The sequence below is a fragment of the Belonocnema kinseyi genome, chromosome 5 (assembly GCF_010883055.1).
Source record: "Belonocnema kinseyi isolate 2016_QV_RU_SX_M_011 chromosome 5, B_treatae_v1, whole genome shotgun sequence".
Taxonomy (NCBI): Eukaryota; Metazoa; Arthropoda; class Insecta; order Hymenoptera; family Cynipidae; genus Belonocnema; species Belonocnema kinseyi.
Genome location: NC_046661.1, coordinates 137,022,818 through 137,036,307, shown reverse-complemented (window position 1 = coordinate 137,036,307; position 13,490 = coordinate 137,022,818). Strand labels below are relative to the sequence as shown.

At 20.4% G+C, this 13,490-nt stretch overlaps 1 protein-coding gene across 1 annotated transcript in view; it reads right to left on the bottom strand.

The window, feature by feature from the left end:
- Nucleotides 1-13,490, bottom strand: part of LOC117172706 (X-ray repair cross-complementing protein 5-like) — a 68,349-nt gene that overhangs the window by 38,885 nt on the left and 15,974 nt on the right. The window contains exons 5-6 of the mRNA XM_033360867.1: nucleotides 6,200-6,278; nucleotides 5,897-6,034 (exon numbers count right to left, since the gene is read on the bottom strand). Coding sequence (XP_033216758.1) covers nucleotides 5,897-6,034; nucleotides 6,200-6,278 — 217 coding nt within the window. The remainder of the gene's footprint in view (nucleotides 1-5,896; nucleotides 6,035-6,199; nucleotides 6,279-13,490) is intronic.

Genomic DNA, 13,490 nt, shown 5'->3' with positions numbered 1-13,490 from the left:
CAAATTGTTTAATTTTCAAGTCAAAAAGAAGAGTTTTCTACAAAAGAGTTTAATTTTAAACCCTAAAATATTAATTTTTAACCAAGGAAATTTATTTTTCAACAAAAGAGTTGAATTTTAAGCCACAAAAGATTAATGAGTCCAAAACAAATTAATTTCAACGAAATTATTTTATTTTCAATTAAAAAAGATGAATTTTCAACCAGGCAGTTGCACTTTTTGTCAAAAAATATTAATTTTCTATCAAAAGAGAAGAATTTTCAAAGCAAAAAGTCGAATTTTCTAGAAAAGTTTGGAATTTTTAGCGAAAAAAGAAATGTCAGTGAAGAAAGACAAAAATTTCAATCAAATTGTTTAATTTTCAAGTCAAAAAGAAGAGTTTTCTACAAAATAGTTGAATTTTAAGCCACAAAAGATTTATGAGTCCAAAACAAATTAATTTAAACGAAATTATTTATTTTCAATTAAAAAAGATGAATTTTCAACCAGGCAGTTGCACTTTTTATCAAAAAATATTAATTTTCTATCAAAAGAGAAGAATTTTCAAACCAAAAAGTCGAATTTTTGAGAAAAGTGTTGAATGTTTAGCCAAAAAGGATTTTGCAGTAAAGAAGAAATTGGTTTAATTTCCTTGCAAAGGGCTGAGGTTTTGTAACCTTATGTAAACAAATAAATATTAAACAAATTGACTTTGACTTTTTATTTTTTCCGAAAAAAGTACTAAATTTAATTTTATACTATTGATTTTATTGATGTTATTTAATGAAAATTGATTTGATTTGATTTAAAACTGTTCAATTTTTCAGGTTTTCAATTTAAAATTGAAAAATATTTAAGAAAAATAGATTTAAATTTAAATTAGATTGAACAATTAAAATTAATAATGTACAATAATATATTAATTTATATTATTCTTATAATATATTATAATATATAATAAATAATTTTCAAGGGGGCTTGAAAATGAAACGGTTTTAAAATTAAGTATTAAAAACTGCACAATTTGAAACATCAAAATGATGAAAATTAAATATTTTAAACTCAAAACTTAAAAAAAAAACATGAAACTAAAATTCTTCTCTTTTCAACGTAATAAAAATTTTTTACATAAAGAATGTTACTTCTAATTCAGTAATAAATTGAAAACTGAAATTATTTCTTACTTCCAATTAATTAAAAATTTTTAAAATTTCCCTCTTCCGATTCAGAAAAAGAATTTGAAAAAAATTCTTCTCTTTTGTCACCATAAAAATGTTAAAAATAAAAAAAAATCCTTTTTCCATGAAAAAATAAATAAATAAGGAACCGAAATTTCTTCCGTTCCAACTCAATATGAATTAAAATTAAAAAAAAACTTTTTCAATCCAGAAAAAAAATTGGAAATTAAAAATTAAATGTTCAAACTAGAAAGAATTTTAAATTTATTACATTTCTCTAACTTAATATTTAAAAATATTAAAAAATCATATTTGTTTGAAAATGTAACTACTTTTTCAAAATTTCATGTATTTTTTGAAAATTCTTCTTTTTTGGCAGAAAATTGTTCTTCCTGATAGTAAAATTATCTCTTTTTTTTAAATTCAATTAATTTATTAAAAATTCATTTTTTGCTTGAGGATCGATAATTTAAGCTAAAAAAATGTCTCTTTAGTTGAAAATGTAACTAATTTGGTGAAAATTGATATATTTAAAAAAAATGTATTTTTTTGAAAATTTGTCTTTTTGAGCCGCAATTTATTCGTTTGGTAGAAAATTCAATCCCTTTTTCGAAAATTACGGTATTTAAAAAAAATGTCTTTTTTAACCAAAAAATTAATCCATTGGGTAAAAAATTCAAATATTTTGTAAAAAAGTCATTATTTTTTTATTTTAAGATTCATAATTTCAGTTAAAACTTAATTTGTTTGATTGAAAATGAAACTATTTTGTTGAAGATTCTTCTTTATCAACAGAAAATTATTCTTTGGGATAGAACATTTCATTAAAATTTTTGTCTTCCTTCACTAAAATTAATTTTTTTTGGTTAAAAATTCAATCATTTTCTCGAAAATTCGAGTTTTGGGTTTGAAAATTCTTCTTTTTTGATAAAAATGTCATGTTTTTCGATAAAAAATGCAACTGCCTGGTTGAAAATTCATATTTTTTAAATTGAAAATTCAAAAATTCGGGTAAAATTATTTTGTTCTGGACTCATAAATCTTTTGTGGTTTAAAATTCAACTATTTTGGTTAAAAACTAATATTTTTTGCTACAATTTGATTCAATTTTTTTTCTTTCTTCACTGATATTTTTTTTTTTGGCTAAAAATTCAACACTTTTCTCGAAAATTCAACTTTTGGTTTCAAAATTCTTTTCTTTCGATACAAATTTCATATTTTTGGATAAAAAAACAACAACTTCTTGGCTGAAAATTAATATTTTTAAATTAAAATTTCAAAAATTTGATTGAAATTATTTCGTTCTGGACTCATAAATCTCTTGTTGTTAAAAATTAATATTCTAGGGTTTAAAATTAAACTCGTTTGTAGAAAACTTTTCTATTCAACATGAAAATTAAAAAATTTGATTCAAATTTTTTTCTTTCTTCACTGACATTTCTTTCTTGGACAAAAATTCTTCTTTTTTTATTAAAATTTCATATTTTTTCATAAAAAATGTAATTGAAAGATTGAAATTTCATCTTTTTTAATTAAAAAACAAAAATTGCGTTAAAATTATTTTGTTTTGGGCTCATAAATCTTTCAAAGTTTAAAATTCAACTATTTTGTTGAACATGCAACCGTTTTGGTTCAAAATTAATATTTTTTTTATTTAAAATTAAACTCTCTTGTAAAAAAATTTGCCTTTTCGACAAAAAAATTTAAAAATTTGATTCAAATTTTTCCATTTCTTCACTGACATTTCTATTTTGGCTAAAAATCCAACACTTTTCTGCAAAATTCGACTTTTTGGTTTGAAAATTCTTCTTTTTGGATAGACAATTTATCTTTTTTAAGAAAAAATGCAATTGCTTGATTGAAAATTCATTTTTTTTTGGTTTAAAATTTCACTCTTTTGTAGAAAAATCGTTTCTTTGACTTGGAAACTAAACCCATTTCTTCTTTCTTTGCTGCAAAATCTTTTTTGGCTAAACATTCAACACTTTTCTAGAAAATTCGACTTTATGGTTTGAAAATTCTTCTTTTTTGACAGTAAATTAATATTTTTTTATAAAAAATGCAACTGCCTGGTTAAAAATTCATCTTTTTTGATTGAAAATAAAAAATTTCGTTGAAATTAATTTGTTTTGGACTCATAAATCTTTTGTGGTTTAAAATTCAACTATTTTGTTGAAAATTAAATTTCCTTGGTTGAAAATTAATATTTTAGGATTTAAAATTAAACTCTTTTGTAGAAAACTCTTCTTTTTGACTTGAAAATTAAACAATTTGATTCAAATTTTTGTATTTCTTCACTGACATTTCTTTCTTGGCTAAAAATTCAACACTTTTCTCAAAAATTCGGCATTTTGATTTGAAAATTCTTCTTTTTTGATTAAAATTTCATATTTCTTGATAAAAAATGCAACTGAATTATTGAAATTTCATCCTTTTTTAATTGAAAATTCCAAAATTTGGTTCAAATTATTTTATTCTGGACTTATAAATCTTTTGTGGTTTAAAATTCAACAATTTTGGTTAAAAATTAATTTTCTTAACTGAAAGTTTAAATATTTCCTTGAAAATTCGTTTTTTTTCGGTTAAAAATTAATTTTCTTCACTGAAATTTTAACTATTAAATTTTTGGTTGAAGATTCATCTTTTTCGGTTTACAATTTGTATACTCTGCTAGAAATTCACACTTTCTTAGTAGAAAAATGAACTTCTTGGTTAAAAATTAATTTTTTGGCTTGAAAATAAAAACAATTAGGTTGGAATTTTTTTTGTTCTTAATGCAAAAATCTTTTTTGTTTAAAATTCAACTCTTTTGATCAAAATTTATTATTTTCAGGTAGCAAATTCAACTTTTTTTTTTGAAAATCCATCTTCTTAGATTAAAAAATTTATTATTTCAGTGGAAAAGTTACCTAATCGATTGAAAGTTGAAATAATTTGTTAAAACTTAATTTCTTTCGTAAAAAAGTGATCTATTTTGCTAAAAATGATTTATTTTTAAAATTTCGCTACAAATCTAATTTTTTTATTAAAAAATGAATTTTTTAAAATGAAAATTCAAAATATTTTTGTAGAAAATTGAATTCTTTGGCGGAAAAATAACTTTTTTAAATGTAAATGCATATTTTTAATTCAAAAATTCATCTTTTCGGTTCAATTTATCTAATTATTTATATTTTTAATTATTAAAATAATTAAATTGTTGAATAATATTATTAAATTAATTATAATCAAAATCTTTTTTTATTTTAAGTGAAAATAATTGAATAAAATTTTTTTTTGTTGATGCTTAATCTCTTTAGTTAAAAATTTAATTATTTTGCTGAAAAAAATGAATGTACTAGGTTGAAAATTCATCTTTGTTGCTTAAAGTTCAACAATTTTGTTAAGATTTTTTTTTAATGAAAAATCTATTTTGACTGAAAATTAAACAATTTCGCTTAAAATTCGTGTTTTTTGTCTGAAATTCAACTTTTTCGTTGGAGAATTTATCTTTTTTGACAGAAATTTCAATTTTTGTTGTTGAAAATTATTGTTTTATTTATTGAATGCAACTGTTTTTGATTATTATTTTAATAAAATTTTTGAATAATATTGATAAAATAATCATAATTAAGATTTGTTTCTATTTAAAGTTAAATTACTTAAATAAAAATTAATTTTTTTGTTGATGCTTAATTTCTTTGGTCAAAACTTTATTTTTTTTTGAAAATAGTTTTTTATTTAGATAAAAATTCACGTATTTTTATGACTGAAAAATATTTTTTTTACTTAAAATTCACTATTTTATTGGAAATTTGTATTTTTAATCGGATTTTCGCCTTTTTGGTTTGAGAATTAATTTCTTTTGATAGAAATTTAATATTTTTTAATTCAAAATTCGTCCTTTTGATTCAATTTAATTATTTTTAATTATAAGTACAATTAAATATTTAATAAACATCAAAAAATTAATTTTAATAAAAATATTTTTCTATTTAAATTTGAACTAGGCAATAAATTTATTTTTCTGGTTCTCGATTAATGTCTGATTAAGAATTCAATTATTCTGTTCAATTTTTTTGTTTGTTTTTTTTTAGTGGAAAATTAATTTTTTTGACCAAAAATTTATATATTCCATTTTTGGAAAAATTAATTTTTTGATCGAGAATTTAATTATTCCATTATTAAATTGAAAAAAATTTTTATTTATTTGAAAATTCATTTATTTTGTTTAAGAAAATATGGCAGAAAATTAATCTATGTATAAAAATTCCATTTTTTGTATTGGAAATTAAAAAATTTCGTTGAAATTCTTTTTTCTTTAAATTTTTTTTGAAAATTATTGACAGAAATTTAATATTTTTTTCTTGAAAATTCGTCCTTTTGTTCGAAAATTAATATGTTTCAGTTCAGGATTAAAATATTTTGTTGAAAGTGTAACTATTTTATAAAAAATACTTTTTTCTTTTCAAAGATCTCTTTGTTTGAAAATTTAATTATTTTGTTAAAAATTCCTTTTTTTTGGTCACTTTTTTTTTACTTAGAAATTAATTATTCCATTTTATGTTGAAAATTGTTATTTCTTAGTTGAAATTTCAAGTATTTTGTTGAAAATTTATTATTTTTACTTAAAAATTGATGTATTCTGTTTGGAAATCGTCCCTTTTGGTAAAAAAAAATAATTTTCTTGTTTGAAAATTCATAATTATTTTTAAAATTTCACCAGTTAATTTCAAAAATTTAAAATGAGACAAAATTACCTTCACGTAAGTCGAAGTATAAATCTTAACGTCAGCAATCCTAAGTTCGCATTTCCAAGCACTGGGATTCACTGGTGGATTTTTGTAAAAACGTGTTTCCCAAAAGTATTTATCAATTTCTTCATAAACACCGTCGACCTAAATAATGAAAAGTTAATTTTCCATAATTTAATAGATAATTTTAATTTAATCTTTTTTTAAATTTAATTGCAATTTAGTAGATAATTTTATATACATAAGATTAGGGATAAATTTAAAATAGCTTAGTGAAAAATCTTGAAACAATAAAAGAATAAAAATTACCATATTGCAAACGTGCAATGCGAGTTTCTCGCTCAAATTTAATTCCTTTCTGTGCGCTTCATCCAGCGGATTTTTTCCACTGAAAAAATATTTAAACTATTTTTATTGATCTTACTTTTAAATTAAATGAAAAAATTAAATTTCTGAAAGAGAAAATTTAAATTGTAAATAATTCTTTAATAATAAAGACAATAATTCTGTTCTGTACTTTTTAACCTAAATGTTTTAAAAATAGCAACACGCTTCTATTTATAACCCCTTGGTAATTTTAAATTATTTATAAATGTTTCTCAACATTAATAATAAAAGAAAAAATTTTAATTATTTTTCAATATTGGGAAATAATTCTCTTCAATGTGATAAAAATGTGTAGACTGTAGGAACAATATTTAGAATCTTTTAACAATTTTTTATTATTTAAGGGCTTTTTGTCGGAAATAGGTATTTTTAATAAAAAAAAAAAAAAACTTAATTTCAAAGATTAATAATTTTTTTTTAAATTGTGGATTACACTAGCGTTTTACACCAAAAACTAGATTTAAAAACAGAGATTATTACAGTTTGAACAAAATTTAGAATTTTTGAGTCCATTTTTATTTTTTTAGACGGAAATTGATATTTTTATTTAAAAATTAGATTTTTAGGGAAAATTTAAAACTTTAAAAAACTTTGGGTTACGTTAGCGTTTTACACAAAAAGTTTATATTTCAACAAAATTGTTTTGAAAAATTTGCAATTTTAAACTGTTTCAGGTTATATTAACTTTTTCTACACAAAAAAAATTAGACTTTTAAAACTTCATAATTTTTTTAACAATTTTGGATTACACTAGCGTTTTACGCCAAAAACTGGCATTTAAAAACAAGTATTATTATAGTTTGAACAAAATTTAGAATTTTTGAGTCAATTTTTATTAATTTTATTTTTTTAGCCGGAAATTGGTATTTTTATTTAAAAATTAGATTTTTAGGGAAAATTTAAAACTTTAAAAAACTTTAGGTTACGTTAGCGTTTTACACAAAAAGTTCATATTTCAGCAAAATTGTTTTGAAAAATTTGCAATTTTAAACTGTTTCAGGTTATATTAACTTTTTCTACACAAAAAATTAGACTTTTAAAACTTCATAATTTTTTTAACAATTTTGGATGACACTAGCGTTTTACACCAAAAACTAGCATTTAAAAACAAGTATTATTATAGTTTGAACAAAATTTAGAATTTTTTAGTCAATTATTATTAATTTTATTTTTTTAGCCGGAAATTGGTATTTTTATTTAAAAATTATATTTATAGGGAAGGTTTAAAACTTTTAAAAACTTTGGGTTACGTTAGCGTTTTAAACAAAAAGTTCATATTTCAACGAAATAGTTTTGAAAAATTTGCAATTTATAAACTGTTTCAGGTTATATTAACTTTTTCTACAAAAAAAAAATCGATTTTTAAACTTCATGGTTTTTTAACAATTTTGGATTACACTAGCGTTTTACACCAAAAACTGGCATTTATAAACAAGTATTATTATAGTTTGAACAAAATTTAGAATTTTTGAGTCAATTTTTATTAATTTTATTTTTTTAGCCGGAAATTGGTATTTTTATTTAAAAATTATATTTTTAGGGAAGATTTAAAACTTTTAAAAACTTTGGGTTACGTTAGCGTTTTACAAAAAAAGTTGATATTTTAACAAAATTGTTTTGAAAAATTTGCAATTTTTAAACTGTTTCAGGTTATACTAACTTTTTCTACACAAAAAATTAGACTTTTAAAAATTCATAATTTTTTAAACGATTTTGGATTACACTAGCGTTTTACACCAAAAACAGGCATTTAAAAACAAGTATTATTATAGTTTGAATAAAATTTAGAATTTTTGAGTCAATTTTTATTAATTTTATTTTTTAGCCGGAAATTGGTATTTTTATTTAAAAATTATATTTCTAGGGAAGATTTAAAACTTTTAAAAACTTTGGGTTACGTTAGCGTTTTACAGAAAAAGTTCATATTTCAACAAAATTGTATTGAAAAATTTGTAATTTTTAAACTGTTTCAGGTTATACTAACTTTTTCTACACAAAAAAATTAGATTTTAAAACTTCATAATTTTTTAAACGATTTTGGATTACACTAGCGTTTTACACCAAAAACTAGTGCATTAGAACAAAAGTCTTCAAAATTTCAACAGAATTTAGGATCTGTTAAAAATTTTGGATGATTTTATTGGTTTTCGCCGAAAAATAGGTATTTTTATAAAAAAATATTTAATTTTTTCTTAATTTTCATGCCATGTTAGCGTTTTACGCAAAAATTGGTATTCAGAAAAAATAATAAAGGTTTTAACATTATTTTTTATTTTTTAAAGTTTCAGGTTACCCAGGAAATAGGTCTTTTTTTAACAAAAAATAGTACAGTTTGAAGACTTATAATTTTTAAAACAATTTTAGGTTAGGCTAGTGTTTTACACCAAAAACTGGCATTCTGAAACAAGAACCTTTATAATTTCAACAAAAATGAGGATTTTAAAAATAAATTTTGGATTATTTTCATGTTTTTTTCGGAAATTGGCATTTTGAACAAAAAATTATATTTTTAAAGAAGATTCCAAACTTTTAATAACATTAGGTTACATAAGCGTTTTACACAAAAAATTGATATTAAAAAAAATCCATTATAGTTAAAAAAATTGCAATTTTTAAACTGTTGACGGTCATAATATATATTTTTTTAAACAAAAAAACATTAAATTTTAAAGATTCGTATTTTTTTAGCAATTGTGGATTACACTGGCGTTTTACCAAAGAAATGGCATTTTCTAGAATAATCTGAACAAAATTTAGGATCTTTTAAAAATGTTGAATTATTTTTTCGGGTTTCGACGGAAATTGGTTTTTTTAATTTCTTTCACAATTTTATGTTATGTTAGCGTTTTACACAAAAATTGGTATTCAGAAAAAATCATTAAGTTTTTAAAATTATTTTTAATTTGTTACAGTTTTAGGGTATATTAACGTTTTAAACAGGAAATAGTTTTTTTTTTTAAACAACAAATATTACAGTTTAGAGACTTATATTTTTTTAAACAATTTTAGGTTACACTAGTGTTTTATACGAAAAACTAGCATTTTAACACCAAAATCTTTATAATTTGAACAAAAATTAGAACTTTTAAAAAATTTTTAAATTATTTTCATGTTTTGGTCGGAAATTGGTATTTTGAATAAAAAATTAAGATTTTAAAAAAGATTTAAGATTTTTAATAACTTAAGGTTACGTTAGAATTTTATATAAAAAATTGATAAAAAAAGCCATTATAGTTAAAAAAATTGCAATTTGTAAACTTTTGCAGGTAATAATAACTTTTTAAAAAAATAAAAACATTAAATTTTAAAAATTCATATGTTTTTAACAATTGTGTATTACTCTAGCGTTTTACAACAAGGAAACTGGTATTTTAAGACAAATAATCCTTCTAATCTGAACAAAATTTTTGATCTTTTAAAAATTTTTCATTAATTTTTTGGTTTTCGTCCGGAATTGGTCTTTTTAATTAAAATTTTGTAAAGTCTTTCCACAATTTTATGTTAAGATAGTGTTTTACGCAAAAAATGGTATTTAGAAAAAATCATTAAGGTTTTCACAATATTTTTAATTTTGAAAAGTTTCAGGGTATATTAATGTTTTAAACAGGAAATACTTTTTTTTTAACCAAAAATATGACAGTTTAATAACTTATAATTTTTCTAAAAGTTTTAGGTTACGCTAGTATTTTACAGCACAAACTGTTATTTTAAAACAAAAATTTTTATAACTTTAACAAAAATTAGTATTTTATAAAAATTTTGGATTATTCTCTTGTTTAAAAAAAATAATAATGTTTAAGCTTCATAATAATTTTTACAATTCTGGATTATACTAGCGTTTTACACAAGAAACTGGTAGTTTGAAACAAAATATTTATGATTTGAACAAAATTTAGGATCTTTTAAAATTTTTAGATTATTTAATTTTTTTCGCCGCAAATTGGTACTTTGAGTAAAAAAATTAGATTTTCAAAGAAGATTCAAAGCTTTTAATAACTTTAGGTTACGTTAGCGTTTTACACATAAAATCGATATTAAAAAAAATCCATTACAGTAAAAAAAATTTGCAACTTGTAAATTGTTGCAGGTAATAATAATTTTTTTCTTGAACAAAAAATTAAATTTTAATGATTCATATTTTTTTAATTTTCTCGGATTACAATAGCGTTTTACAAACAAACAAGAAACTGGTATTTTAAAACAAAAATCTTTATAGTTTGAACAAAATTTAGTATTTTTCGCCGGAAACTAGTATTTTTACTAAAAAAATCAGATTCAAAAAAATATTTTTAATTTTTAACGATTTCTGGTAATATTTATGGTTTTCAAAGGAAATTCCTAAATTTTAAAGTACAACAATTGAATTTTCAATAACATAGAGGAATTTTTAACCAAATAGTTGTATTTTCAACAAAAAAGATCAATGTTCAATCAAAAAGACGTTTGTTCAAAAAAATATATAAAATATTAACCAAATAGTTGAATTTTAAACTAAAAAATATAAGTTTTCAGCAAAAAATGGAATAGGTAAAGTTTTAGTTGGAAATAATTAATTTTCCACACAAAAAATTTTTTAACCAAATTGATAAATTTTTGATTAAAATAATAAAAATTCAACCTGAACAGATTAATTTGAAAACAAAAAGATACATTTTTTACAAGAGTTTTTAACTTTCAACCAAAAAGACTAATTTTCAGCGAAAATGATAAATATTTCATTGTATAACTTAAATTTTAAATAAAAAATATTAGTTTTCGATCACCAAGATTAATTTTCAAACAAGAAGATTTTATATTACGAAAAAAACAACAATTTTTCAACAAAATACATAAACAAAATATTTCAAATTTCAAATGAAAAGATACATTTTTAATCAAATCGTTGAATATTAAACAAATTTCGTAAATTTTCTAGCAAATAGAGAATTTTTAAACTAAAATAGATCAATTTTTAATAGATGTATTTTCAATAAAATTATGAAATTATTAAGCCAAAAAGATAAAAATTTTACAAAATATTTCAATTTCCAACAAAGAAGTTAATTTTTGATCAATAGTTAGTTTTTCAGTTAAAAACATTCATTTTAAACAAAAAACGAATTTTCAACAAAATTGTTCATTTTCATTCAAAGAGATCAATTTTGGATGAAAATTATTATAATTATAATTATAATATAAGGACGAAAACAAAATAAATTATAATTATATAAACTATATTATAAAATTAAGTATAATTTTTTTAAATAATTTAATTTTCACCTAAAAAAGATAACAATTTCAATCAAAAATGGTCGATTTAAATAAAATTTTGAATCTTCAACTAAAATAGCTACAAACTTAAACAAAAAGAGGAATTTCCAAAATGGAAGATTATTTTATGCCAAAAGAGACGAATTTTTAACTAAAAAAGAGACTTTTTCAACCAAAAAGTTAATTTTTTAACTATAAAAGATTTTTTTCAATAACAGAGTTAATTTGTTACTAAAATGATTGAATTTATTTATTAAAAGTACAACTTTCCAACGAAAATCGATAAAATAATTCAAGATTTTCAAAAAATCCGAAGTTTCGTTCAAATTAGGGACTTTTTTGTTTTAAAATACCATTTTTTGGTGTAAAACGCTAGTGTAATCCAAAATTATTAAATAATTATGAACCTTTTAAAATCGAATGTGTTTTGTTTAAAAAATCGTTCAAAATTTACATATCTTTTTCAAAATTTCATGATTTTTATTTTAAATTTTATTTATTTTATAATTCAAAATTCTTTTTTTTTCGTTCTTTTTTTAATTATTTTTTTTTAACTGAAAATTTAATTATTCTATTTCTTTTTAACTAATTTCTAACCAAAAAGGTGACTAATTGAAACCAAACAATTCAAACGAATTTATTGAAAAAGAAATTGAATAAATCCATTTATTTCAGGAAACTTTGAGTGAATTTAGAAGAATTTAAGGGAAATGAGAAGAATTCGATGAATTTTATAAAAAAATGAGACTGAATTTAAAAAATAATCAAGTGAATTGAAAATTAAAAAATATAAAAAACAAAAATCTCTTCAATTAAGTAAAATGAGTGCATTTAGAAGAATTTAAAGGAATTAAAAAGAATACAGGGTGATTTCCACATAAAGTTCCCGAAAATATTTCGGAATATCTTTCTAATTTTTTTAGGAACCTCAAATATTTGAAATCCCTTAAAATCTTTTGAAATCTCATCAATTTTGCGGAAGGACCAATGATATAAGAAAAATTTTGATTAAAAAAAATCGATTGAAATAAGCAAAATTCATTGAATTTACAAGAATTAAAGCGAATTGAAAAAAAATTCCAAAAAGTTAAAAATAATTCAGGATGAATTAAAATAATAATTTTAAATCTCTTCAAATCTTTGAAACTATACAAAATGCCTATCGTCTCGTGAAAATATATTCTTTAAAATCCACTAAAATATTATAAAATCCAATTAACTTTTATGATATTTCCTGAAATCCTGAAAAATATATTAAAATCCATAGCGAGCTTTAAAATCCCTTCAAATTATTGAAATCTTCAGAAATCTTATAAAATCTTGTGAAATCTTTTAAAATACCTATATCTTCCGAAAAAAAAACAATACCTTGGAATCTTTTAAAATTCACAAAAATATTTCAGTCTATGAAAGCCTTCAAACTACTTGAATAAATAAAAAATTTCTGAGAATATTTTAAAATTTCCTAAAATATTTCGAATTTAAAATTAAAATAGTTTATTGTTCAAATAGAGAAGAATTTTCAACAAAAAAATGCAATTTTTCACTAAATTAATAAACTTTTACCTAAAATCATGAATCTACAAGGAAAAAAATTAATTTTTAACTAAAATTATAAATCCTCTAATAAAAAAATAATTTTTAACAAAAGTACATGAATTTTAAACTAAAAAATCACAATATAAAAAAATAGCATGCTTTAATTTTAAATAAAAAAAATGTTTTAAACCAAAATAAAAAAATTTTTTTTAATAAAGTAGTTCATTTTTCAACTAGAGAAGAATTTTCAACAAAAAAATGCAATTTTTCACTAAATTAATAAACTTTTACCTAAAATCATGAATCTACAAGGAAAAAAAATTAATTTTTAACAAAAATACATGAATTTTAAACTAAAAAATCACAATATAAAAAAATAGCATGCTTTAATTTTAAATAAAAAAAATGTTTTAAACCAAAATAA